Source organism: Lepidochelys kempii, chromosome 7 (assembly GCF_965140265.1).
Source record: "Lepidochelys kempii isolate rLepKem1 chromosome 7, rLepKem1.hap2, whole genome shotgun sequence".
Classification (NCBI taxonomy): domain Eukaryota; kingdom Metazoa; phylum Chordata; order Testudines; family Cheloniidae; genus Lepidochelys; species Lepidochelys kempii.
Window position 1 is genome coordinate 72,562,626 of NC_133262.1, and position 27,885 is coordinate 72,590,510.

At 41.7% G+C, this 27,885-nt stretch overlaps 1 protein-coding gene across 4 annotated transcripts; it reads left to right on the forward strand.

Moving 5' to 3' along the window:
* The first annotated feature begins 2 nt into the window (after window positions 1-2).
* TIMM23B (translocase of inner mitochondrial membrane 23 homolog B) lies at window positions 3-27,129 on the forward strand. Of its 4 annotated transcripts, none has more exons than XM_073353314.1 (7): window positions 3-214; window positions 1,592-1,650; window positions 6,850-6,943; window positions 7,073-7,157; window positions 12,065-12,123; window positions 15,043-15,153; window positions 23,172-26,521. In XM_073353314.1, exons 1-7 carry the CDS (start codon window positions 112-114, stop codon window positions 23,216-23,218), a joined length of 558 nt encoding a protein of 185 aa, XP_073209415.1. In that variant the 5' UTR covers window positions 3-111; the 3' UTR covers window positions 23,219-26,521. The 4 variants fall into 4 exon arrangements, with proteins under 4 accessions (XP_073209415.1, XP_073209416.1, XP_073209414.1 ...); XM_073353315.1 differs by lacking the exon at window positions 23,172-26,521 and adding an exon at window positions 15,280-21,140 and having other exon boundaries at window positions 4-214; XM_073353313.1 differs by lacking the exon at window positions 23,172-26,521 and adding an exon at window positions 26,528-27,129 and having other exon boundaries at window positions 7-214.
* The last annotated feature ends 756 nt before the right edge of the window (window positions 27,130-27,885 follow it).

A 27,885-nucleotide genomic window follows, 5' to 3' on the forward strand; every position in this document is an offset into this window, starting at 1 on the left:
GCGGCGCTGAGGACTCGCTTTACGGCAGCAGTAGCAGCGGGTGAGGGAGGGGGCGGCAGGGCGGTTGTTCGTTGGCTCGGTCAAGGCCAGACCCTGTCCAAAGGCGGCTGCATGGAGGGTGGCAACTCGAAGGGCTCAGGCCTCGGCGGCCTGTTCGGTGCTGGCGGAGCCGGGGGCCCGGGCTATTCCCACGCGGACTTGGCCGGGGTGCCGTGTGAGTATCGGCCGGCCGGGCCCGGCCTCTTGCCCTTCCCGCCACGCTCGGCGTAGCCCCCCCCCCCAATATCCCCGGGGGCGGGCGGGACTCGAGGCCGCGGGGCAGAACCGGGGCGCGCCGGCGGGGTTAGAGGAGGAGAACTGGCTCTAGGGAGGGGGAAATAGAGGAGCTGGAGGTGCAGTAACCCTCCGGGGGGGACGGGGGCGACCGCGCTCGCTTCTCGCCCCGCGCGCCCCGGTAGCGGGCACTGTCTCGAGCCCTGGGAAGCAGCTAGCCCCAGTCACGAGCGTTGCACGGGTACCGGGCGGGGTGCGCTGCCCTCTGCGGCCTCCGAGTCTTGTGCAATCGTAGGGGAGCCAGTGGCCGAGAAGCGGGGGTCAAGAGCCGGCACGCAATACATCGGTCTTCAGCGAAAGCACTAATCGAGGGTGCGAGCTGAGGCCCTGGGCACTTTGACTGTCTCTCAGTGTTTCCATCCGCTATTACTAGCGTGGCGCCTGAGAGCGTGGCCAGGATTTATTCATACAAGCTGCTTTTGGCACAGAAACGTGAAAATGATCACGTCCTTGTTGGGAGTGATAAGCAGATAAGGGGGCCTTGCTTCTTAGTTTGAGAAAAACTTCAGTTTTTGAGATGACCTATACAAGACTTTATATATAGTTGAATGGATTTGACAGCTAAGTATGACTTAGGCAATTGGATCTGTAGTAAGCATTTAATTACTTGTCAGATAGTCCTGTTTTAGGGGGTCGTCAGGTTGATTTCGGACAAAATATCATCTTGCTCATCTCAGCCTGGCTATAGGCTAAAGAAAAATAAAAGAAATGTGTAACTATTGCACCTAAGAATAATAATCTATACAACCTGTACCAGTCTGTCTATAAATAAATTGATTTACAAAGATGTTTACGGGGGGGGGTGAGAAAACCTGGATTTGTGCTGGAAATGGACTACCTTGATTATCATACGCATTGTAAAGAGAGTGGTCACTTTGGATGGGCTATTACCAGCAGGAGAGTGAGTTTGTGGGGGGGGGGGGGGCGCGGAGGGTGAGAAAACCTGGATTTATGCTGGAAATGGCCCAACTTGATTATCGTACACATTGTAAGGAGAGTGATCACTTTAGATAAGCTATTACCAGCAGGAAAGTGGGGTGGGAGGAGGTATTGTTTCATGGTCTCTGTGTATATAATGTCTTCTGCAGTTTCCACAGTATGCATCCGATGAAGTGAGCTGTAGCTCACGAAAGCTTACGCTCAAATAAATTGGTTAGTCTCTAAGGTGCCACAAGTACTCCTTTTCTTTTTGCGAATACAGACTAACACGGCAGCTACTCTGAAACCAGTAACAAAGTTCTTTTTCTTCCTCATTCAGTAACTGGAATGAGCCCTTTGTCTCCTTATTTAAATGTGGATCCCAGATATTTAATACAGGTAAGAAGCATGTTTCTATTTTGATTCTATTAAGTCAGTTATCTTAAATGAGTCACTGTCTCCCTTGTGTAGAGCTGCTTTTCCTAAAGTAAAGAGGTCTGATTTTTCTCTCCTGTATCAGCAACAAATTGAACTAAGCTGCAAACTTAAAATTTGTATGGAACCATATTAAGTTTTATACTATTCATCACTTGAAGTCTGAGAACAAAGTTTCAGCACAGTATTTAATACAACTTCTTGATGTCACAGTGTCTGAGAGGAGAAATCCAGTTTAGGGACACAGTGTGAATTAGTTCAAATTAGAAATGGAACTTCTAGAATCTTAAGTCATGCTTCCTTCCAGGTCAAGATCTAGTACCCAACAAGAGGATGTATCAGTTGTGAAACTGATACTACGCTTAATCATTTCCCTTTGCTGGATCCTACACCCGAGAGGAGAGATCACCTACGTCAGAATTAGTTTAATTTAAAAGTATCCCTTATAAAATAACTCTCAGTTGACTTATGAAACAATAGTGTTTAAGAAAAATGGTTTGGGAATATCCAAATATTTTTAGTGTACAAGGGCAGTGTAGACTAGATGTCACCTCAAAAGGCACAACTGAGTACAACGTATTTCTCAACTAAAAACACAAATATTACTAAATTAAATATAGCTTTAAGAAAGCTTAAAAATAATTCTGCTAAAATTGTCTGCAAAATTAATCTTGCACAAAGTTAACATAAGAATGGCCATACTGGGTCAGACCACAGGTCCATTAAGCCCTGTATCCTGTCTTTGGACAGTGGCCAATGGCAGGTGCTTCAGAGGGAATGAACAGAACAGGTAATCATCAAGTGATCCATCCCCTGTTGCCCGTTCCCAGCTTCACTGTTGTTTAATCTGCCTGAGATCTAGGTAATATGCAAATTATATAGACTATCAGAAGATAAAATCAAATTAAACTATTACAGAAAACCTCATTTGCTTCCCAGTTTCATCCAGTTATATTAAATATGGCAAAAATATCCCTAATAAGATAGCTACTTCTTTGATTATGTCCTCAGTTTTGAACAGGTGTTTAGTGCAAATAGCTTGTCCTATGATCTTAATAAAGGCATGTTGTCACATCTAAAATAACTAGGAGCCTTGCTGGGTCAGGGGAGGGACCTGCTACTTAAGAAAATCTGTTTGGCTAAACAGGTACAGCAGCATGTGTTACTCTCTTGATCTAGCGCCAGTCTTTTATTTTGCATGAGTGTTAACACATATTCACTCTTAAGATAATAAAAGTAACAACTCCCTTCAAAAGAGCTTCCATTCAGTGAGTTTGGGAATTACAGGGGTTTCAGGAGGCACACAGGTACTCCTTTTCTTTTAGTAAATGTTCTGTAACCTCAGTGGTGAATCAAATTTAAATTAAGTAAGAGAAAACAGTACTTGTATTCTATTCAAATATTTTATTTAAAAGTAAAAACCTGTAGTGTATAAACCAATAAAAATAGTACTTGACTTCTTACTTTCTCTCTACAATATCCCCTTCATCTGTTATATCGACATGTCTAGGGTAGTCAGTCATCTCGAATTTGGAAAATCCTGGAAGTCTTTACACCTACTGCCAGGCCCAGAATTGGTGGCAGATTTGCCTTGGTTATCTACTCCTGGGGGAATTCTGCACCACTGCAGATGCGCAGAATTCATGTACCCCACAGATTTCTTTGCTTCCTTGCAGAAGAATGACTTTCTGTCTGGGAAGCCACAAGAGCAGTCATGCGACTCTTCCCAGCAGTATGTTTTGGGTGCCCAGGGCAGCTGGCAGAGAGGTAAATCACTGTGGGGCAGGGTGCGGGACTGGGGAAGACCTGGCTGGTGGCTCCTGTCCTGCCCTGCCCTGGACTCAGCTGCTAGTCCTAGCTGGGCTGGGGAGGATGAGACTTCCTCTTCCCGTGCACAGCATCCAGGGCTGGGTCAGACCAGATTTCTCCCCAGGCTGCAGGAAGCTCTGAAAACTCCCACCTCCCTGCCCGCTTCCTGCGCCCATCGCTCCTCAGCTACAGGGAAGTGGGATCACTGTATGGGGAGCTGCTCCCCCATCTGCCTAACCCCCGTGCATCCAGATCCCCTCCTACCTAGACTCTCCTGCCGAGCCTCCCCGCCCTCAGAACCTCCCTTTAGAGCCCCACTCCCCCTTCACCTGGACCACCTCTACGAGCCACTTGTACCTGGATCCCCACCCCACCGAGCGCCAAATAGCTACACCTGGATCCCCGTCCCACTCCTCCAGCATCTGGACCCCCTCACTGAACCCTCTACACCCAGACACACACCCCCTCACCCTCCCGCCAAGCCCCAACCACCGTCACCTGGACCTCACTGCAGAGTCCCATTACCATTGCACCCAGAACCTCCCTCAATAAGCCCCTGTGCATCCAGATCTCCCCTGCACCCAGATCCCCCCACTGAGCCACCTGTATCCAGATTGCCTCACACAGAATCCTCTCAACCCACACATAGATCCCCCACACACTAAGTCCCTCCACACTTGGACTGTGCCTTGCTGAGCCTGCATGCTCACACCTGGTGTACCTGGCACAGAGGGGCAAGGCCCTGGAGTGTTTCTGGGGCAGGTCCAGTCCTTGCGCTGCGTCAGGGTTCGGTGTATCCCCACCGCTGAGCCAGTGTCCTGGGGGTGGGGGAAGCTGCAGAGTGATCTCCCACCTCTGTGCAGCCAGTAGCCTGTGCTCCCCAATGCCATGCTGGAGCCTCCACATTTATTTGACAAATAAAATTTGCAGAATTTTAAAATAATTGTGCGCATATTTATTTTTTGGTATATAATTTTTAGGCACAGAATGCCCTCAGGAGTAGTAATCAGTCCATAGGGTGTTGCAGAAACTCACTCAGAAAACTCAATTCAAAGTGTTGATGAAAAGATTCAGTGGAAAAGGAGAAATGTTTTCTTCTCTCCCCTTTCCCTTGAAAAGTAAGGATTCTACACTGACTTTCTTAGTTCTCAACAAATGTTGTTGCTTTGATATAACAAACCAATATTAACTGAGAGAGTAGTATCATGAATCCACTGGATCTGTGCTATGCCCCCAGCTTTGGAACAGTCTCTTGGAGGAATCCCTTCAGTATGCCAGACCCCCCATAGGGGCTCATTCTTCCTTCAAAGTAAGCCACCGGGCCTCACCACCTCCTAAGGCTGAACATGTGGAGCTCCAGCACTCATGTTTCACACTGTGAGCTCTGTTCAGCGAATCCAACTGAGATAGACTCCTGGTAGAGACTTGTATATTCAGGGATTAACACACCTCACCAAGCATCTGCAGTGACTCTCACATGGCATTGTCAAAGCAGTAGGCTTTATTAGTCAACTGGAACACAGCATAGGAAGTCCTTAGGTTAGCATAGAGAAATGAAGGGTAAAACATAATCCAGGTCCATTCTGGGCCCAGAGCCTGTAGTGAATGCCATGTTCAGACTCTGGGCTTGTCTACACTGGCAATTTACAGCACTGTAACTTTCTCACTTGAGTGTGAAAAAACACACCCCTGAGTGCAGTAAGTTTCAGCGCTGTAAAGTACCAGTGTAGACCGTGCACCAGCCTTGCTGAATTTGCTGGTCTCTTATACACTATTTAGGCATCATGGTGTATGAGTGTCGCTACGTTTCATTTTGTAATTCATAGTGCGTTCCATAACATGACAGCCAGAATTTTCTAGAATTTTATCCAATGTCCCCAGTGATTTTGGGAATAATGAAGCTAAGAATTGTTTGGATCCCAACAGAACAGACAGGGGAAGGAGATAATTTAAAAAAAAAAAAAATCTTAACTGTGCTTTCTGACATAAGGTTTAGCAGAGACTGAGGACTAATCTGTACAGAGAAATTGCACTAGTTGAACTAGGGGTGTGACATTAAACTGATTTATTACCCAGTGCAATTGTGTGGACACTTACAGCAGTTTAAGTCTGGTTTATCTGTTTAGTTTGCACCTATGCATTTCAGGTGCAAGCTAAATGGATATAAACCAAGTTTAAATCAGTGTAAGAGTGTCAGGTCACAAAATTGCACTGGTTTAACTAAATCAGTTTAATGTCACATCTTTAGTTGAACGGGTGCAACTTTATGCGTGGACCAGGCCTGAAGTCTGTGTGTTTTTGCCAAGTCTACCCACTCTGATTGAACTAACTGTAAAAATTACTAAACTTCTGGAGTACAGATATCTTTGAACCAAGCAACACATTTTCTTTCTGACAAGTCATAATGTTGGAAAAATACAAAAGAAAATTTCCATAGATTTTGTACAAACAATACATTTAATATCAAATGCTACAGCAACACTGTTAGGGAATATTGTGAATTCTCAACCAGGATCACCTTATGATCTATCTTTGGCAAAGGAGGAGTTTGCTAGAAAAAATATGCAGACATTGATTGCTTTGCTCTCCCACATCTGATGTGTTGAGAACGAAAGTGGAAGCTGTTAGATGCTATATCTACTGTCTAGAGTGAAGAAGGAAACTTACTATCTACCTTAAAGAAAATCTTACCACAGAAAATATAAATTACCAAGGAAGATGCAATATTGAGTCAGAAAAAATACAGAACTGTGAAACTACAATTGTTCTTTTTCACATGTTAATTGGCTAAAGGGTAGATATTGTGCTAGACTTGTAAACTGCATAACAAATTGTAAAAACATATCTTACTTCTGAATTCTTTTATTATTTATGTGCGGGCTTCGGTGAAGCAGCTGTCCTGTTGCTTTCTTTCAGAGGCTAGACATTGAATTGCCTGCTATGAGGCATAAGTAATAATAAACATTGTACAAATGATTAATTAATGCATACTGAGTTTCTTGTTTTTTTTCACTTCATATTGAGCTAGCTGGAAATACTAGTCTAGGAAGAGAATCTCAGATTTAAACTTGCAGATTTAAAATCTCCCTTTTTTAGATTTTGTATCTAATCTATTCCAATCTGAATTTTTTTTGTAACATAATTAGTGAGAGGCAAGAGTATTCCTGATTTTTTTTTTTTTTTTTTTTTTTCCCCCTGCCACCCATGGTGTTCAGCAGCATTTATGTGGAAGTGTGTGTTTTGTATTTTAACCTTAGTATGATTAAGCCAACAGAGAGAATTTGAGATGTGTCTGAAACCATGCCTACTTCGAAAGTACAAATGTATAAACACTTACCTTTTCTTCTGTTTCAGGATACAGATGAGTTTATCTTACCCACGGGAGCAAACAAAACTCGGGGAAGGTTTGAGCTGGCCTTTTTTACCATTGGAGGGTGTTGTATGACAGGTAATATCTTAATGTAAGATTGATATTACTGTACTAAATCCCAAGTACATGAGACACAATAAAAGTGAAGAGATGTTGTCCTATAGATTGGGAATGAATGTGTTTGTCCGTTTACTGTATTGTTGATAGGGGCTGCATTTGGTGCACTGAATGGTTTGCGGCTGGGATTGAAGGAGACACACAGCATGGCCTGGTCCAAACCTAGAAATGTACAGTGAGTATATAAATGTACCTATGAATGTATACTTTCACCCCATCATTATTAGAATGGCTCAAAGCTAACTGAGTATATTACAATAACAAAATTAAAAGTATATTTGCCTCTTCTGTGGGACAAGGTGTACAAAGCGTAAATGCAGTGTTAGGTAAATTGAGTTGTGAAATGCCTTGGTTAATCTGTTAAGTGCTAATTTTACTTTTCAAATGAGCTTTTGTGGGGGTGTTTGACCCTTCTCACAGGGGTCTGGAAAGAGAATAAGTGAAACATTAGTCATTCTCTGGATGCTTATTGAAAACCCACCTTGCATCAAGACTATATTTTTACAGGTTGAAGTACTCCCAAAGGGATTACAAGTTGTCTAGAGGCTGCTTTTTTTTTTTTTTCCCCTCCCCCTTATCTGGAACTGAGTACTCTTTCTTCAGTACTCCCAGCCTTTGCAGGATCAGGCAGGGAGAGATTTAGGCTACGTCTACACTATAAAGACTATGTTGGCATAGCTGTGCTGGCATAGCGCCCAAGTGTAGACACAGCTATGCCAAAAGGAGGAGTTTTTCTGCCGGTGTAGGAACACCACCACTCCAGGTGACATTGTCTATGTAGACAGAAGTGCTCTTCAGTCAGCACAGCTGCATCTACACTGGGATTTTTATTGACATAATTATGTTGGTCAGGGATATGTCTTTTCTCACACTCCTGGCAGACATCGCTGTCCCAATATAAGTTTTAAGTGTAGATCAGCCTCAGAATAGAATCAGTCTCCAAGCCAGCACAGAAAGCAAACAGCTGGGTCCACCTGGATATTTTCCTGGGGGGGCAGGAGGAAGTTCCACTGTGGGACAGTCCAAGGCACAAAATTTGTTCTAGTGTGCTGTTACTCCTGAGATCCCTAGCACTCATCTCACCTTACAGTGTTGCACAGGCTATATTCTTTCCAAGTCTCTAGATTAAACTCCAGAAACAGGGTGAGCTGATTGTATGACAAATAGGCTTCATATACTGCTTTCCCTCCCTCCCCTTCAAGAATGATTTTATTGGGGAGACTCTCGTAACTGGATTGGCATAACTGTTGAAAAACGTAATTTTAAGTTGGCTATAGTACCTTGTCGTGGAATTAGTCATCTGGGGGAGGAAATTAGCACTCACTAGTGATTCCCCCCCCCCCCATTGACTGCTCATGTTTGAGCATTGTTTGTGTATCCTTTTCCTTCCTCCTTCACAGTGTATAAAATGAAAACATATAAACCAAATATTCTATAGTATAAATCTAAATTTATTTTTATCTAAATGGTTGATTTATTAACAGATCCTTTCTTTATAGATTGTGGGGGAGAGGGGCATAGTGAGCAAACTTGAGGCAAGAAAATTAACTATTTACTTTTCTTAATTGAGACTTAATTGAGACTGTCAAACTTACCAAGTTGAGCCAGCAGAGGGCAACAGACACACATACTCCACCTAAGTTTGTCTTATGCAAGGCCAATGAAATCATGAGCTCAGTTCCACTCTTTCATATTCAGCTAGAGGAGTAGACACGCCGCACACGTCTCTTTTATAAGGTGAAATTTAGTTTCATTTTGTTACATTCCCTTCACACTACATTTTGTATTAGGTAATCACTAAGATTGAGATTCTGTCACAGATTTTTTAGTAAGTCAGGGACAGACAGGTCATGGGCAATTTAAAAAAAAAAAAAAAATTCACAGAAGCCTGTCCCTGACTCTTACTAAAAATCCCCAGGGGACAGAGGGAAACTAACAGTCGGAGTGCTACCAGGCGCTGACTTCTGGTAGCTGCTCCAGCCACATTGCAGTTCGTGTGTGTTGGCCACTCTGGAAGAAGTCACAGAGGTCCTGGAAAGTCATGGAATGCATGACCTCTGTGACAGTCGTATCCTTAATAATCACCATCACAAAGAATGTGAACAAACTTTTGAAAAATGTCTGAAATATCTTCTATTACTAGTGTATGCCAGGAGCTTCTGTCTGTTTATGAGGCAGCACAGTCCTCTCCCAAAACTTGATGGAAGTTTTGACACTGGTGTCATTAGGAGCAGGACTGAGCCTGATGCCTCTAATGACTTTACACTGAAAGGTCTTTGCTTAATTTAATCTTGCTAATAAATTCAATTTTAATTGCTGCCAATAACTGAATTAATTACAAAGGCTTTTTCATAAATTTCTGTTCTTTGCCTGTAGTTTATTAATCTGTCTCTTTATACTGTTATCTGGTTATAACATCGACTTAAATCAAACCATACCTTATTTATGAAAGCAAGGTAACCAGTGAAGGCTCCAGACATGGTTAGGGCAGACCAGTGGTGTACAGAAATATTTAGTTAAGTATGCTATCAGTTAAATGAGCTTTGCTTTTTTTTTAAAGAGATATCTATATTCTTAACTTTAAATTTACATTTATGTAAATATTTTTTAAAAATAACTCAGTAATACAGCTAGAGACGTTATTTAACATTGCAGCTATTTGAAACATGTCCTGACTCTTTAAATGCTCAAGCTTGATGTAAAACTGATAAATTGGGAAAATGGAGGGTGTTGATGTGTTCTGGATAGATGGATATACTTGAGCACCTCTTCTCTATTGTACTACACCAGATAGTTTCAGAATGAACTTCTCCATGCCCTTTCAACTCATTTAAATGTAGCAGCATTCAGTGTTGTCCTGTGTCTTTCAGTGAAAAGTTAGTGTAGTGTTACAAAGGAAAGTAATGGGGAAACAAGCTTTATAATTCAGAAACAAACACATGTAAAACATGTTTTCATAGTTTGACACTGAATTCCAGTGGCAGTAAGCTGTCCACGGCAGTGCCATGCCCATGACATTGTTAAACTGGTGGGAGATAAAGATACTGGCCATTTCATCTGTCTGTCATCACGCTTCTGAAGGCAGCTGCCACCAGTGTGGAACAATGCTATGCTTCCATGAGTGTGTGCTAGGCATTTGCCTTCACTCTTTAATGCTAGTCTGGAACCACACATGAAATACTTAAGAGTGAGGTCAGCGTACTTAAAGGGGAAATGACACACACACACACACACACACACACACACACACACACACACACACACACACACACACACACACACACACACACACACACACACACACACACACACACACACACACACACACACACACACACACACACACACACACACACACTCACTGTCTCTGTCTGCCATGCTGTCTCCCCTCCCTCCATTTGTGCCGCCTTGTAGAGTGTGTGAGTCAACATTAACAACCAGTTAATCCTTGAGGGCTCAGCCAGTTGCTAGTTCATCATTTAGCAGTAAGACATCCCCTGGGAAATATCCCACCCACGGACTTCACCACCTCAACCAAGCTTCAGTCATCATCGCTGTGTACCAGTATTAAATTGTTTAAAACTTAAGTTTGTGTGTATACATAATATAGTCTTTTGTCTGGTGAAAAAAATTTCCCTGGAACCTAACCCCCCCCCCTTTACATTAATTCTTATGGGGAAATTGGATTCGCTTAAATGTAACTTTAAGCAAAACAATGTTTTCAGGAACATAACTACAACATTAAGTGAGGAGTTACTGTACCTGCAGCCAGCCTAAAATTTTAATGTTTTATATCAGATTCTGACTTGATAGGGTCTGAGAAAATTGAAACTTCATCCATTTGTTTGCTGAAAGGGAGACTTTTCTTAAGCTTAGAAAGTAATCCTGGCTTTCTGCGCAGCTTTTCTTGTTGGTAACAATGGCTGTATCATTCAAGCCTGTTGGAGGTATTACATGGTGCATAATGGTTCTTGTATCTAGCTACATAATCACAGTCCTTCCAATGCATACCACACTAATTGCCAAAGATTGTTATATTAACTGTCATGAAGAGATGTCACTCACTGTACTTACAAGATTTTTCCAATTTTGAGTGCCTTGGTATCTTCTGTGTGGCTGGTTGACAGCTACTGTATATTGACAGTCATGATTTTCATTGGAAAGAGCACAAATTACCCAGTGCAACTAATATTGCTATAGTTGAGCTAGCAGGTCATTCACAGCTGTAGTATACTCGTGTTTTAAAACTGAGAAGTTGGATTACTTGGAGAGGTACAAGCCAGATGAGAGTGGGAATTGAAAGGAGGATATTTTCCATTTTGTTTAGGACTTGACAGGGCCAAATACTTGTACTCAATATTGAGTGGCTAATTTTTCATTTGTAGCATTCAAGGTAGAAATGACACAGCAAGAAGAAAATTGATTGGCTTCCTTGTCTAATTCCCTCCTCTCATCCCTACTTCTTAAGTCATTAGGGGAGCCTTAAGGTATGTCTACACTATAGTCCTTACAGCAGCACAGCTGTACCCCTTCAGCTGCGTCACTATAATGTCTCTCAAGTAGCCGCTATATGCCGCCGGGAGAGCTAATTAAACCATCCCTAATGAGCAGCAGTAGCTATACCAAGAGCTTCTCCTGCCGACATAGCACTGAAGCTTATTTCTGTCAGTGAGGTGGTTTGTTTTTTTCCCACATCCCTGACTGACAAAAGAGCTAGTGTAGACAACTGTAAACTGAACAGCAGCATCAGCGGTCAAACCTGAGAATTTGTTTTAAATTGTCTCCTGACATGAGGACTGGCATCAGGGATGTATCAGTTTAAACTTCAGGCAGGCTAGTAGGAAGTCGTATGTCTCTCTATATAAAAACAAAGTTTTAAGACTACATAATCTCCTCTGATGATGGAATGGCTTTATATTAGATCTTCATACTATAGTTATTACCATATTAAATATATAGAATTCTGTGTATTCCATTGTGCTTTGCACCATGCAGTCCTCATCTTGATTGGGGCCCATAGGCACTTGATTAATAAATAAGGTATTTAAGTTTTATTAAATAGTGCCTTTTTTTAATCTTCAGAATTCTAAATATGGTGACAAGGCAAGGAGCTCTATGGGCCAACACTCTGGGATCCTTAGGTAAGTCCAACTTATCTCAAACTAAATAATGTACAAAGGGTTTGAAACTTTTTGGTTTCTTGGCACACTAAATGAGTTGATGTAGCCTATGGCTAAATTTTTCAGTCACAGCTGGTGATTTTGGGTCTCCACTTTAAGACATCTAAAAGGCTCAGTTTTTCAGAGAATGGTGCTCTGCAATGCCTGAAAACTAGGCCCCTTTCAGGTGTCTGAAGTTGGGCACCCAAATTCTCTAATCCTCTGATCAGAGAGACGTTTGTAAAATTAATTTGCCCTTATTCTTTCAGCCTTTCATTTGTATTATGACAATTGCTTAGTCATTAATTAGTCACCATTTTTTGTCTCTGAAAAATACAACATACATTAAGAGAAATTTGAATGTCCAAAATGGATTTTGAAGACTAAAGGTGTAAAAATAACCAACTAATGGGTTGTTTTAGTACATCAGAAGTAAGAAGACTGAACAAAAATCTGTGGGTCTGCTGGATCAATGCCAGTAATTAAGGACAATAGACATCCTAAAACTATTTCTTTGTGTGTCTCCCTAAAGTGATAGTAAATGAAATTCAGTGTTGCTAAATGCAAAGTAGCAATGCACACTGGAGCGACATATAGATTGATTAATTTTAGAACCCTGTATGGTGCAAAACTATCTCAGCCCAAGAAAGGGATCTTGGTTGTGGTGTAGGAAGCTCAGTGAAGACCTCTACTTCGGGGCAGCTGCAGTTAAAAAAAGCTAACAAGATGTTAGGATGCATAAGGAATGGGATGGTCGATAATAAAATAATGCTTTTGTATAAATCAATAGTGCACCCTCATCTGGAATACTATGTACAGTATTGGACATCCAGTTTCTTAGGGTATGTCTGCACTGCAGCCCGGAGCAGTCCTCACAGCTAGACTCAAGCTAGCAGGGCTCAGGCTGCAGCTCAGACTTTCAAGCCCACACAACCCCCTAAACTTGAAAGCCTGAGCTGTAATGTCAGTCCACATTGCTATTTTTAGCCTTGTGCTAGCAGGCTAAAACTAGCAGTCTTACCCAGCTGGGAGGCTTACTCCCAGCTGCAGTGTAGACATTGCAGAACTAAAGGGACTCCAGAGGAGAACCACAAGAATGATCAAGGGCCTGAAGAGAGATTGAAAAGATTGGGGTTGTTTATCTTAGAAATAAGGCTAAAGTTGGGACACGATAAAAGTTGATAAAATGAATGGTCTAGAGAAGGTAGATTGGGAACTTCTGTTCTCCCTGTTTCACACAAGAACAAGGGGGTATTCAAGGAAATTGAAAGGTAGGAAATTCAAAAAACTGATAAAAGGGATTACTTTTCACAGAATGTGTAATTAAACTAGGGAATTTATTGTCAGAGGAAGTTGATGCCAAGAATTTAAGATTCTAAAAGGGACTGGATAATTTCACAGATATCCAGAGTTATAATTTACACCAATTTTTGGAATAAGCTTAAATCCTGAAGCACCAGGTTCAATATCTATCTGTAACTCTTAGAAATCTGGATGACCCAATGTGGGGAGCAGATTATCCCACATCTGGTACTTCAGAGGAAGGCACAAGAACCCTGCAGTATAAGATATTGGCCACTGTCAGACAGGATACTGGAAGAGATGAACCTTGGGTCTTTTCCATTATGGCAGTTCTCTTTTAGGTTTACCTATTAGCTGATTATAAAACTGGAAAACAATATAGATAAAAACACATGTCTGAAAAAGGTGCTGCATGTTGCAGTTCAAGGTTCCAGTGTGATGAGTGATATATTAACAGATTTTTTACAGCTGTGTTTGTTTTCTTGAGTAATCTTCCTTTTTCAGTATTTGCCTTATATTGGCATGCATTCCAGTGGCCTACTAGTGTGCAAATTTCATATAGAACATGACCTTTCTGGTTAGCATATTATAGTCCTTTGGAGTGCCAGGCATGACATGAGAGTTGGTTCTGGCTTCTCCTGTGCTAGGTGCTGGGGAAGTGCCAGGCTTTTTCTCAGTGTGGAGTGCTTTGTATGTGTGTGTCAAAAATGAGAGGCAACCCTCTCCTCTTCCACCTTGCTGTTTGTGTTAATTTTCAAGAGTCTCTGCTAAGCAGAGATGGTTCAATAATGTTACAGTTGTCCACTTATGGAGTGATCCATTTTGAAGGATTCTGTTGAACAAGAATTTTTTTTCCTCTAATACTGCACCCTTAAGGCCAGATCAATATCCTTGCTAATATTCAGTAACATTTTAAGTGGGGCTGTTTTTGGAGGAGTAAAGTACAATCATGTGAGTAAAGGTATCATAGTCTGGCTTTTAGAGCCACAAGAATAACTAACAGTATTGTATCTATATTGTTTTGAGTGATATGAAGTTCTTCGCCCTGTATGAAGATTCTAGATATTGTTACATTATACCAGGGATTACTTTATGTTTGCTGGCTTGGGCTCATGCAACCATATTAAGAATGCATAGATTTCCTTTTGCTACGGGGAGAGTCCCTCAGATTGATGCTTTCCTGTTAACTAAGTGTGTAAGGTGGTGCCACTCTTCATGTACAGGGACAAAATTATTATATGCAGATAGAAACAAAGAGCTTATAGTACAGTTGAAAATTCTGAGAAACCGAATATCCTAATTTAGAATGAGGGAAGACATAGATGTCCTCCTTATAGAATAGAAATGATGTAATGTTAAAGACTGAAAAGGCCAAAGACATAGCCTTAAGGCATTAATAGTAGGAGTAAAGGGAAGTTGCAAAGACTCCATCAGAAATGAAAAATATGAATGGTGAGCTCAGGATGGATAGCTTTGAAAGCTGCATTTGACACCAGAATCCAAGGCCTGGTTAATCTTATCTCTTCTAGAACATGGATGGCAAGGTAATTTGGTGCAAATGTTTTCATATTTTACCAATAACTTTAATTCCTCTCCCAGCATTGCTTTACAGCGCATTTGGAGTCGTCATAGAGAAAACACGAGGTGCAGAAGATGACCTGAACACAGTAGCTGCTGGGACCATGACAGGAATGCTATACAAATGCACAGGTAGACTGAGAAGATCATATAAATATTTTTGCCAAAGATATGTAAAGCATGAATGTAAACTTAGGTTTTTAAAGTGCAGTTCTGCTCTGAAGAGTGACTATATAAAAAGGGCATATTTTTACTCAGTTTTTCCACAGATACAACTCTGAGTGCACACAGGACTTTAGTGTCAACCAACACAGCAAAGAATGTGAGCCGTTTTATTCCTTCATATATTTGTTAAAAGCCTCTAAAGACAATGTGGTTACACAGGTGGCACTCAAGGCATAGTTTTGCTTGCAGAATCTGTCAGTGCTGATGTGTGAGAATGGAAGAAGCCATATGGGAGTTTGTAGGGCTGGAAAATTGCCTATGTAAACTGGGTAAATGTAACCTGGAAATCATTTAAACAGAGATGAATCTCCACAGTGCTGTTTTTAAAGTCACTTTTCAGAGTAGACTTACGCTTAAGAATTAGAGCATGATTTAGCATTTAAAAAGTATGGAAATGTTTATGGTGGAAGAATATATTCTGTGATATAGTAGATTCACAATAACCACTTAATTACATGTGTTGTGCCTGTTGTTGCTATAACCAGAGATTTTAGGGTTAAGGCAAAATGAGGCCCAAGACTGTGTGAATCCTCAGCCACCTGAGAGGTAAAGATTGTTTAAGGGAACAAAATGTTGGGAGGGAGGGGCGTCTGACCAATAAAATCCTATTAGATAGACAAACAGTGCAACTATAGTAGGCATTGTTTTGGATTTCATCTTCATAAAAAAGATGACTCCTTAAATCAATTGTTTCATGCTCCAGCATAAGTACTAGCGGTACCCCCACGGCCCCTCGATATCCCCTTCCATCTTGACAGTGTACTGATGATTACTCTCTGGGAACAGTTTTCCAACCAGTTATGCACCCACCTATAGTAGCTCCATCTAGGTTGTATTTTCCTAGTTTGTTGATGAAAAGATCACATGAGACGGTATCAAAAGACTTAATAAAAATCAAGGTATACCACATCTACCACTTCCCCCCGCATAAACAAGGCTTGTTACATCTGTGTTGGCATTACCATTACAGTACAACCCTAAGTACATATTGTTTATAATAGTAACCAAACCATTTCAAAGGAAAATGAAATTCTACAAAAATGAAAACCTAAGAATTTGAAGTAGCCTTTTTCCTTAAGGCAACAGAGAATTTGGTATTGTAATCAGGGGGATTATAAAACCACCTTAGTAAACAAATTAGTATATTGTGGGAGATAAATTTTGGGAATATAATTACATCACCCTTTGTAGAGACCTTACACTGTTTCTTGTGTAACTTGTTTCCTAAGCCATTAGGACATGGAGTCAAACACCACTGTGAATTGCAGCCAGACAGTGAGCATTGGAAGATGATGGGATATTTCCTACAGGAAGCACCACTAAGCAAGCAGGCTGGCATACTTTACACTACCAGAAGTTTCCCATTGGTTTTCAAGTGTAAAACCATAAGAATGATCATAGTGAGACCAATGGTTCATATCGCCCAGTATCCAGTCTTCTGACAGTGACCAATGCCAGATGCTTTAAAGGGAATGAACAGCAGAGGTCAATTATCAAGTGATCCATCCTGTCATCCAGTCCCAGCATTTGGCAGTCAGATGCTTAGGGATATCCAGAGCAAGGGGCTGTACCTCTGGCTATCTTGGCCAATAGCCATTGATGGACCTATCATTCATGAACTTCTCTAATTCTTTTTTTAGTCCAGTTATATTTTTGTCCTTCATAACAACCCTGGGCAACAATTTTCACAGGTTGACTGTGCGCTGTGTGAAGAAGTACTTCCTTTGGTTTGTTTTAAACCTACTACCTATTAATTTCATCAGGTGATCCCTGCTTCATATGTTGTGTAAAGGGGTAAATAACACTTCCTTATTCATTTTCTCCACACCATTCATGATTTTATAAACCTTTATCCATAGCCCCTCTTAGCCATCTCATGGAGCATGCATTGCTTTAATCCAGTCTTGGGGTGGCACAGGCATGGATAACTTGTAAGGTCACCTAGCCTTTCCCTTGCCAATACAGGATTGTTCCTGCAGTATATCTTCAGTGTACTGATTTTCTTTGATTTTTTTTTTTTTTAAGACAAATAAGAGGAAAAAGGGTTGTATTTCTTTAACTTCTAATGTCCAAAGCTACTGAGCCAATGGAAGTGTAGATAGTGGTTTGCCTATGTTCACAGCACTGTATGTGCCAATATATCACTTCAGGCAATTTTTCTATACTCTGTTACATATGAAATGCCACATGCAAAAAAAAACCCTAAGAACAATTGGGATATTCAACTCCACTGGACCTAGTTAAGTACAGTATTAGCTGCTACACTATAGGTGTGATTGAAACTTTCCAAGGTTTATGATAAGGAATCAAAACTTAAGTGAGAACATCACAGATGATATTCACGCTTGTTGAAGGGAATGAATTCCATCTTCACTTTCTAGGTTCTACACAGCTCTGACTTTTTCCCCTTCCTCCCCCACCCTTCCCTGAGTTTTGTTCTTTTATTCCTATTACTCTTTGCACATGAATACCTCTGTACTCACCTTTTTCCCCTGCTGCCCCTATGCCAGTCATGTCCTTCCTGCATACATTATAGCCTCCATCTCAAATCCACTTCTCATTTCCACATTCTCTCCAACCTAATGCAGTCTAGTTGTAATAAATTAAAACTGCTCATGTGTACCATACAGAAACAAGCAGTTATTTCACTGATTCAAATCAGTCATGTCATGTATCTAACTTTGGCAGTTTAGACAAGGCCTCTTTAGAGCGTTGAAACTTGCAGCGCTCAAGGGTGTGAAAAAAACACACCCCTGAGCACTGCAAGTTTCAGCACTGTAAAGTGGCAGCGTACCAGTGCTGATAGCTGTACTCCCAGTGCTGGTCACCACTCCCCTCATGGAGGTGTTTTTTTTACAGCGCTAGTGAAGACGTGCCCTTAGATTTAAGCTCTCAGGATGGGGGAGGTGGTTTTTTTACAGCGCTAGTGAAGACGTGCCCTTAGATTTAAGCTCTCAGGATGGGGACCATGACTTTGCTTGTTATGTGAAGAGCCCAGGCACTATATACCAGTGTGAATTGATAATATCCACAGGAGAGGTTTATATGTTCATGGTGTGTCCTCTCCCACACCTTTTACTGGCAGCTGGCAAAGCAGGATCGTGCCCAGTTTCAAAGTTAGCTCCATTCTATAATCCAGAAAGGATGGGTACATTTGTGTTGGAGGCAGCGTTGTGGTGCACAGGTCTCGTACGGCCACCCTCTTTTTGTTTAACAATGAGTTCATGGACAATTTATATACAGTAATGTAACATTTGGCATTAACTTTGCCAGCAGTGCATGGATGTAGCACTGTGACTCAGTATCAGTGGTAGCCTTGCGGGATTGAACATTTCTGTGTCTGCATTATGAAGCTTGCTTATTGACTGGATTTGTAAAACTGCCTTGACTGAGCTTTTGATGAGGGGAAAACTGGTCAGAAATAGCTCCTGGGAAGGCCATTGTTGGAGTCTAGTGCATTATGCTGCTACTTAGAAAACTCTTGCCCCAAACTAACCCTTGATCTCACATTTTGCCCTTATGATGGTTTTAAATGCACAAAGATGTCACAAGATCAGACTAGGAAACTATGTTGCAACAAAATCCTTTGCAGAATTTAGCTATTCCACATGGTCTAGATTAGCAAATGTTTATAAATGACTAAGCAACAAAATGAGTTGAACTTCGGAACCATGCACTGTTTGACCACTCTGGACAAAATTATCTAAGATTTTCTGTTTATACTGTGGCATAAACTTAAGTGCTGTGATTAGAGACTTTTTACAACTGGAGCTAGTTAAGTACAGTAATAACTGCTACACTACTCTTGCAGCTTGTTGGGACACATTTTGAGATCATACTTCACACTGAATGTAGACAGGTTTCAGAGGAACAGCCGTGTTAGTCTGTATTCGCAAAAAGAAAAGGAGGACTTTTGGCACCTTAGAGACTAACCAATTTATTTGAGCATAAGCTTTCGTGAGCTACAGCTCACTTCATCAGATGCATACTGTGGAAAGCGTAGAAGATCTTTTTATATACACACAAAGCATGAAAAATACCTCCTCCCACCCCACTCTCCTGCTGGTAATAGCTTATTATCCAAAGTATGCATCTGATGAAGTGAGCTGTAGCTCACGAAAGCTTATGCTCAAGTAAATTGAATGTAGACAGTTAGTGATAGACAAAGGAAATCCTCTCCTATTCCTTTTACCAGTATTATAAGCAGGAGCATTGTTGGGAAAACACTCTAGGCCATCAGGGAGCATGTGCCTCTCAGTTATAGACTGATTTTTTCCCCCCACTTGTTGCCTGCCAAAAGTGGTCTTGTAAACAGATTTATAATCTCAGAAAAAGGCCAGTCAACACTTCCTTCTTCCTGTTTTTTTTTTTTTTTCCCCCTTCTTGGGTTGCACAACATCATCATAGTTTGCGGAGAAGTGGTTAAAATTCAAAGTCTCACTTCCTTATAGACATTCCAAAAACCCCTTGTTGAAGAGGGAGGCATCATGCAGATAAAATGATCAGAAAAGCCCGTAAAAGCAATAAGGTGGTAGGTGTCTCTCCCCCTCCTCCCCCGTTTAAAAAAATCTGCCTGTTGGGTGTTTTGCCACTTATAAATAGGCAGAAATAAGAACTGATCCGTTGTGGTCAGAATTACTGCAATGGATGTTATGATGCATACATGTTCAGACTCAAGCTTATATTGAGCCCATCTCTGTATGGGCTCATTCATTCAGCAGCCTTTCTTTTGATTCAGAAACAAGGGTCACTGAAAACTTCAGTCAAGCTTAAAACAAGTTTGGCAGTTTTCAATTTACCTGTTTAGCTATGAAAGCAAAGCTCTTTGCACAGTGAATTGAGTGAGCAGGAAACTTAACCTTTAACATAAAACATGAGCCGAGTTTGTAAATTACTTTCCTTTTCCCTCCTTATGGCTTAGTGTGTTTAGCTTTTTCTTTTGGGGAGGCAGGAGGGAGACCTAACATTTGGGAAAGGGACTGTTTCCATGTATGCGTACAGCACCTAGTACAATGGGGCTGTGATCCTGATTAGAGTCTCTGGATCCTAAATCTATTGCAATAAATATATATAAATTTGTTGCAATCAGGAGGTCCATCTGAACAGAAGTGACATACATGTTAATAGCTAAAATGGACCAATCATCATTTTAGAAATACAGGACACAACCCTGAAAGTCAACAAATCCTAAATTCATTAAACAGGACTAATCACTTTATTGCTACCAATACAAAGTCTAACCAAGCCAGATCTAGAGACTAATTTGGTGTAGTTGTAATGGGCAGAAGTTCAGGAGAACTGGTCTAGCTGTAAAAGAAGCCACACAGACAAACCATAAGACAGCAAGCCCTGCAAACAGGCCTGATTTGTTCCAGTCAAGGTTTTCTGTTTCCTTGATCCAAGTCTGATTTTTCTTTTTTTTAATTTAAATCTGTATCTGCTAGGAAGTAGAGGTTCTCTTTTTTTAACCCCCTTATATTTCTTCAGGGAGAGACCCTTGAGGTATTTTGCAACCTGCTGTAGATACAGGGTCTGTGATATTTCTTGTCTTCAGAATCTACATAAAATTGTAGAAGATTTTGCTTCCTAGCTGTAAATTGAAATCAATTCAGATAATTTAGAACAGAGGTGGGCAAACTACAGCCTGTGGGACCCTCCTGCCCAGCCCCTGAGTTCCTGGCCCTGGAGGCTAGCCCCTCCTCTGCTGTTCCCCCTCCCCCACGCAATGCTCCGGGCAGCAGGGCTGTGAGCTTCTGGAGCAGCGCAGCTGCAGAACCCGGTGCTCTGTGCTACGTGGTGCATGGGTGGCTCCAGCCAGGCAGCGTGGCTGTAGTGCTGCCAGCCACCAGTGCTCCAGGCAGCGCGGTAAGGGAACAGGGGGCATTGGATAGAGGGCAGGGGAGTTCGGGGTGGTGGTCAGGGGGCGGGAGTGTGGATAGGGGTCGGGGTGGTCAGAGGGCGAGGAACAGGGGGGTTGAATGGGGGCAGGGGTCCGGGGGGGGGGCAGTCAGGGGCAGGGGTACTGGGAGCATGGGAGGTGGGGGGGGCATCAGGGAACAGGGAGGGTTGGATGGGACAGGAGTCCCCAGGAGGCGAGAAGGAAGGTGGGGGGGGGGGGCATCAGGGAACAGGGAGGGTTGGATGGGACAGGAGTCCCCAGGAGGCGAGAAGCGGGGCGGGGCATGCCTGGCTGTTTGGGGAGGCACAGCCTCCCCTAACCGGCCCTCCATACAATTTCCAAAACCCGATGCGACCCTCAGGCCAAAAAGTTGCCCGCCCCTGCTTTAGAAACATAATGAACAACCAGTGTGGTCTGCCTTCTTTATAATGTCAGCATCTTAGATGCCACTTTGACATGAGTTCCAAATAAATCAACTCAACTGAATTAGGTTGTGGACAGATTCACTCTTAATCATGCTCTGATCCAACAGATGTTCCACATCTGGTGCAAGAAGGGAAGGGTATTTTTATGTCTGATCTTACTACAAACTGGTATGTTACATATAATGATGGGCAGTAATACTTGATTTTCAATCGCAAGGGAGGATGATCAAATACAACCCATTTGGGGGTTTAACCCCTGAATGGCTGAGTAAAACAGTTACCTCTGACTTATGCCTGTTCTTAGTTCTCTCAAGTAGCAGCACAGTGTAAAATAGACCACCTTCTCAGTTTCACTGCTGCTTGCAGGGTTCTGAATATCACCACTGGAAACACAGGAGCTGTCTAACAGACTCGGGAAGATAACACTGCATTGGTTAATATATAGAAGGTGATGCTAACAACCATTAAGGGGCTGTAAAGTGGGGGTGGGGTAAAGTGGAAAATTCATTTTCTTTAGAAAATGAAGTCTGTCTCCCTTCCACCACCACCAAACAAGGAAAGTTTCCTAGTTTTAGGTGCTGCAGCTGTGCTGTTGTAGTGTTGATGCTTCCTAGACGAACATAAGGGGTTTTCCTGTTGATGTAGGGAATCCACCTCTCCAAGATGCAGCTACAGTGAGGAGGGAGGTCAACCTAGCTGCATTGCGTAGGGTGTGAAATTGTTCATAGCCTTGAGAGATGTAACTAGGTCAACTTAAGGCTATGTCTACACTAGCACTTTTGTCTTTCAAACTAGTCGGTCAGGGGTGTGAGAGGTAAAAACCCACCCCTGACCAATGTGAGTTTCACCAACAAAAGCACTGGTGTAGACAGTGCGAGGCCGAGTCCACATAGAGTGGCTACGTGGGAGACCTTACAGCAACACAGCTGCAGTGGTGCTCCTGTAAGGTCTGTAGCCTGGACCTAGCCTGCGTTTTAAGTATGGACCGTGCCTTAGCATCTGGCTACAGCAGTCTGAAATCAGAGCTGTTTCTCTAGAACATTTCATTTCTTCAGCTCAGCTTTCCCTCCGTAATTTCTATACCAGCGGACCTTTCCTACCCTGGCAACTTTTACAAACTCTCTCAGGGGCAGTAGTGAACTTTTAGAAAATTTTCCTAGCATAGACCTACATTTAACTACACAAATGTACATATTAAAAAACAAAAATCTGTTTTGTGGGCCAGATCTGGCCCAAAATCTGTGGGCCAGATTCAGAGATGCCGATTAACTACAGCTTCTTTTTAAGTCGGTGGGAGTTGAAGGTGTTGATCATCTCTGAAAATCAGGCCCTTTAAACCTTTGAAGCTATTTCTTCTACGGGCTGCAAAAGAAAAAAAGGATTATTTCTCATTCTAAGTTCTTGGGAGGCAGATGCTGGAAGCCATGAAATGTTTAGATTTCACTATCTGCCTTGTTCTACTTGACATATTTTGTAAGTCTAGATTTCTGGCTTTGTGTTTTTAATGCCTACCTATTCAGGTAATAGGCAGCAGTTATCAATGCTGGCATTTTCTTCTCTTCAGCTCCTGACCCATCGTTTTCCTTTTTTTAAACTTTCAGGAAATGATGAGGAATTAATGTTGCCTGAAACCTATATACCTGTTTGAGTCAGTGAAAACTATAGGCTAAAAATGTGCCTGTCCAGCTTTTTCAGCTTGCGCACATAATTCCTCCTGCTCTGTCAGCTCCAGTTTTGTGAAGAGGCAGTGAATTGAAATGGTATGATAGTTGCGCTCCTTGAGTACTGCAAGTATGCTGTACAATAAAGTCTAATACTAGGACTGGGACAGAATGAATATGCATGCTCACTGATATTGGAAGTAGACAGGATTCTTTGATAAGCTAGATCAGCTAAAAGTATACAACAGCTCATCTAACTTAAGGTCTGGGAAATGTATCCTTAGAAACTTTGGCCATTTCCTTAAATAACTTTTGTTGTTTGGCTAACCCTTAAAGATCTGGTTTAATATTAGATTCTAGCAAATTAAGCCTCTTTTTTTTTATTCTTTTAGCTTCACCTTGCTCATGTCAAAGTGAGATAATGGCATAACTATGTATGTCTGGTGGGGTGTGCCAAAGCAACTTGCTATCAAGACTAACAGAACGTGATTGTAAGGGAGGAGTGGGAATTTAGCCTATCACTTAGTTTACACCCCAGGGATGGGGGTGGGATAATTGCTAAGCAAGGTCATCAGGTCAGAACACTTAGCATTTCCTGCCCAGTAACTTAGTTTTGTTTGCTCTAGCCAGCAAACTGCAGTTTCACCAGAGCTGGAAGGATTTAACATCTTACTCAAATACAGTCTACCCACTTGGCAGAATGGGATAATACTCCTTTAGCAGTGCACTCCTGTTTATGAATGCTTTGGAGAGCAGAGGCAAATTGCACCAAACAAGAGTGAAATTGTAGAACTCAATAGTAATAGCTGGGGGCTTAAGTATGTATTAGGGCCCAGTTCCTATGTGCTTTCAAGTTACCAGGAAGGCTCATTGTATAAACCATATGCATCACTTTCCATTACATGAAGCAAGCTGTTCTGCTGAAACAGTACTCTAAATCTTTCAGCAAAGTACAAGAAGTACCAAGCTACCCACTCTGCACTGAAGTATGTGGTGGTTGGAGGGTTGTAAAAGGTTGTGTGAGGTTTTATTCAACTGCCTGACCTGCCCACATGAAAACTTTGGCCCTGCATCAGATGCTCTAAGCAGTACATTGACATGAAAATTGAAGAGTCCAAACTTGCACACAAAATAGCTAGACATGGCAAGTGACTCATTGCAACAACCAAATAAATTCTGTCTTTATATAAATAGCTTCCTTCTGTCAGAAATCAGTCCAGACCCTCTTGCAACCTCCCTCTAGTGGGAGAATGAGATTTTTAGAAGAGAGGGGTTACCCTGTGTTTTAGCTTCTGTAGTGTTTGTTCTGCGAATAGGTGAAACCTTGCAAATTCCTTTCATCTGCCTTTACACCTAACTGGTTAAAGCCTTCCCTTATTTATTCTCCATGGCAAATCCTTTCCCACAGCACAAGCTAAGGTTTCATTTGGGTTTTTCCTTAGGATTGCGGGGAAGGGGCAAAATTTTATTGTTGTCCCCAAGATGATTATCTTAATTGCACAAATGTCCTGTCAGCTTTTTACCTCCTCTTGTGCTATGTACTCAAGACAAATTTTCAAGAATAGGAGTCACTCCTAAATCCTGTTTTAGGTAAATAAGGATAACTTTTAATGTTGCTGGGGGCTCAGTACTTCTGAGAATCAACCCACTTATTTAGGAGCCTAACCAGAATTGAGTTCTTGACCCACTTACAAACAAGAGATCTTGTAGCTAGGTAAGCACAGCTACTCTGGCTGCAAAGTTACAGAAGGTAGGACTGGAAGTAACTTGGGTCACCGGTTATTCCTTGTGCTGTTCCCTGGTTTTATTACATGCCTAGGCCAATGTAAATAGATTTAAGACATAGCAGCTCCAGAGGGATTCTGCTTAATCTTAATGCTCGAATGTCTTAATCTAGATGAAACTAACAATTTGCCCCACTAAAAGTGATCTACAAAACCTTGAGCAGTTTAGGGGGAGACAACTAATAACCTAGGAGGAACTAATTAATTGGTACAGATTACCATGACAAACAGAAAAAGGAATGAGTAAGACTGAAGAATTTGTGAAATTCCCCTGGTACTTCTGCTAATTCCCATCTAGCAGGCAGTTCATATCTAGCTCTAAAACTGAAAGTGATCCATTTCTAAGTGTCGGACTTTTTCTCTCACTTGGCTTGATCCTGGTAAACACTGAAGGTTCCAATACTTAGTGACATTTTCCTGACAGTTTAAGGTCAGGGTCCCTAATACCATTGCATGTACAGTGTGTTCCTGGAAATGTCCCAGGAAGCTTTTAGGTATTAGATACTGGAAACTGCAGAAGTCTCCATTTTACTGTTAGATGGGTGAAAGCTGAAATCGGACAGCGATTAACAGAGCAAGATGGTTAAATAGGGCATAGAACTGAAATGCTAACTGTCAAATGACTGAAAAACTTCATCTGATTATATTATGACCATTGAGTAGCTAAACCTACATTTTACCATTAGTAGTAGAAATTTTTTAAACTAAACTTGGAATAGGAGAGCCATTTAAAATGGTTTTATTATATTTCTCTGCGACTATGTGGTAGCTGGATAAATTGTTTTTTCATTGCCTTTTCTTGACCTCAGCTGCCTGATACTAGTGAGAGTGAAGTCAGTCAATTCAATGATCCCCTCAAATGCTTGATGACTGATCCTATTTCCCCAATTTATTCCAAATTACCAAAATTAGCTAAACTATAAAAACCTAGATGCAATTCTGTTTAACTCTCAATTTCTAATTAAAGGAGTTGGGCCAGACAAAGAAGTTCTGTTGCAGAAGTTCACATCTGCTTCTGCTGTTGTTTGCTTGTCCCCTCACCTCTTCCCCCTTAGTTACCTTATTTGAGAGACAGGATTAGGATTTCAGGTGAGCTACAATAAACATGAGATTGATTCTAAAGCAGCAAAGGTCTCCTCTGCATATCAACATCCAGTCATAAGGACAAGAGAAATACATGGAAGATATGACCTATGAAGAGTTTTTTGTTTGCTTCAAAAGCCCTTTACCGTCCATTTAAAATAAGTAAAGCTAATAATTGTACAGGCAGTTATATGAACAGCATTAAAGCTGGAATCGGGAAAGACCCATTATATCATCCAGTCTAGTAAAATTACAAGTACTCTTTGGGAGAGCTTTGCTTTTATGAATAAGCTTAGACTTTAAAGGGGAAAAGGCGCAGTCACGTAGAGCGTCTTGTATTTGAGATCCTCTAAGATGAAATGGTGCCAATTGCTCTAACTAAATACTTACTCTCGGTATTATTTAATGCTATTTATTTTTCTTTTCTAGGTGGAGTGCGTGGAATAGCACGAGGAGGCCTTGTAGGCTTGATGCTTACTGGCCTCTATGCTCTCTATAATAACTGGGAGCATATGAAGGGCTCAGTACAACGACAATCCCTCTGAGCAGGGTCATGAGGACTGACTATAGGACACTTATGTAGTTCACCAATCAAATTGATTGCAAAATCTGTCTGGTGATGTCCCTTCTTATTTTATCTACAATTAGTGTGAAACTGAATGGAAGCTATTGTACTGTGAGGAAGTTCATTGACATCATTTACCAGGACTGGCACATCTCTTCTAGCCAGCAGACTACTGGAGGCAGCAGTACCTGGTGGGTCTGCAAATGATTACAATGTGGCTATTAACTTCTCCTCAAAAGGCACAGATTGTCTCCCCAGCATCTCACTTTCTACTAGTCCTGGACATAAGCTCCAAGATCTGGTCCCCTAACTCGGCTCACGTAGACAGTGCTATGCCACCAGGTTCATTTGGTTATTTCTGTACTATAATTGTGCTACTTTCTAGCCAATAATGTTTGAGTCCCTAGAGGTAACTGCTGCAATTCTAACATAAATAAAAATGGTTTTGTAAGCCACTGTTAATTCAGCTGGAGCGAGGTGGAGTCTGTCAGTAGCAGTTAGCACAAGGCAAGGTTTGTGCTAATGGTAAAAGCATAGTGAAAACTGTAAATAGGTATATCGGGCAGTAAATAGAAGCATGGTACAAATGTGCTTTTTCTAAGCTGTCCTCTTTTGTCTGGACAGGGCAAAGAAACATGCAGAGTCTAGTGGTTTTTGTTTGATTCTTAAATAGTTTGTTCAGGAACTTGTCAGTGCTAAAAATTGAGGTCCGTAGTAATTTCTCAAGAAACATTGAATGACATAACTCCCCTCCCCCCCACCCCCATCCCCCAATGTCCTTCATGAAGTAGAGTAATTTTATAAAGTGTCCATCGTGCAACATGGTGGGGCCAACCCGTGGTTTTGTTTGAAGGAGCAATGTGATGAGGTCACAGAAGGGCAATACATAGGAATCAGTGGAATAGAAAAGCCACAGGCCAACTGACTCCTGCTGCCAGATAAATGGTAGGGTGATAGTTTTAAAGAGGGGGTAATTGACTGGGCATTGTGTTTGTTTCTATTACTACAAATAGAGGGACTCATTTCTTCATGCAGGCTGTGGTTGGGATGAACTGAAAGCTCTGTGCTGTTGCAGAATAGTTTCTCACTATTAAAACACGAGTGCTTCAAAATTAAGATAAGTTGAGGAAACTGGTTTGGTTAGTAAATTGGAACTAAGTAAACGGAACAGTACTGTTCAGAAAGCAATTTCTGTTTAAACCATCCATTCCAACCTAGTGAA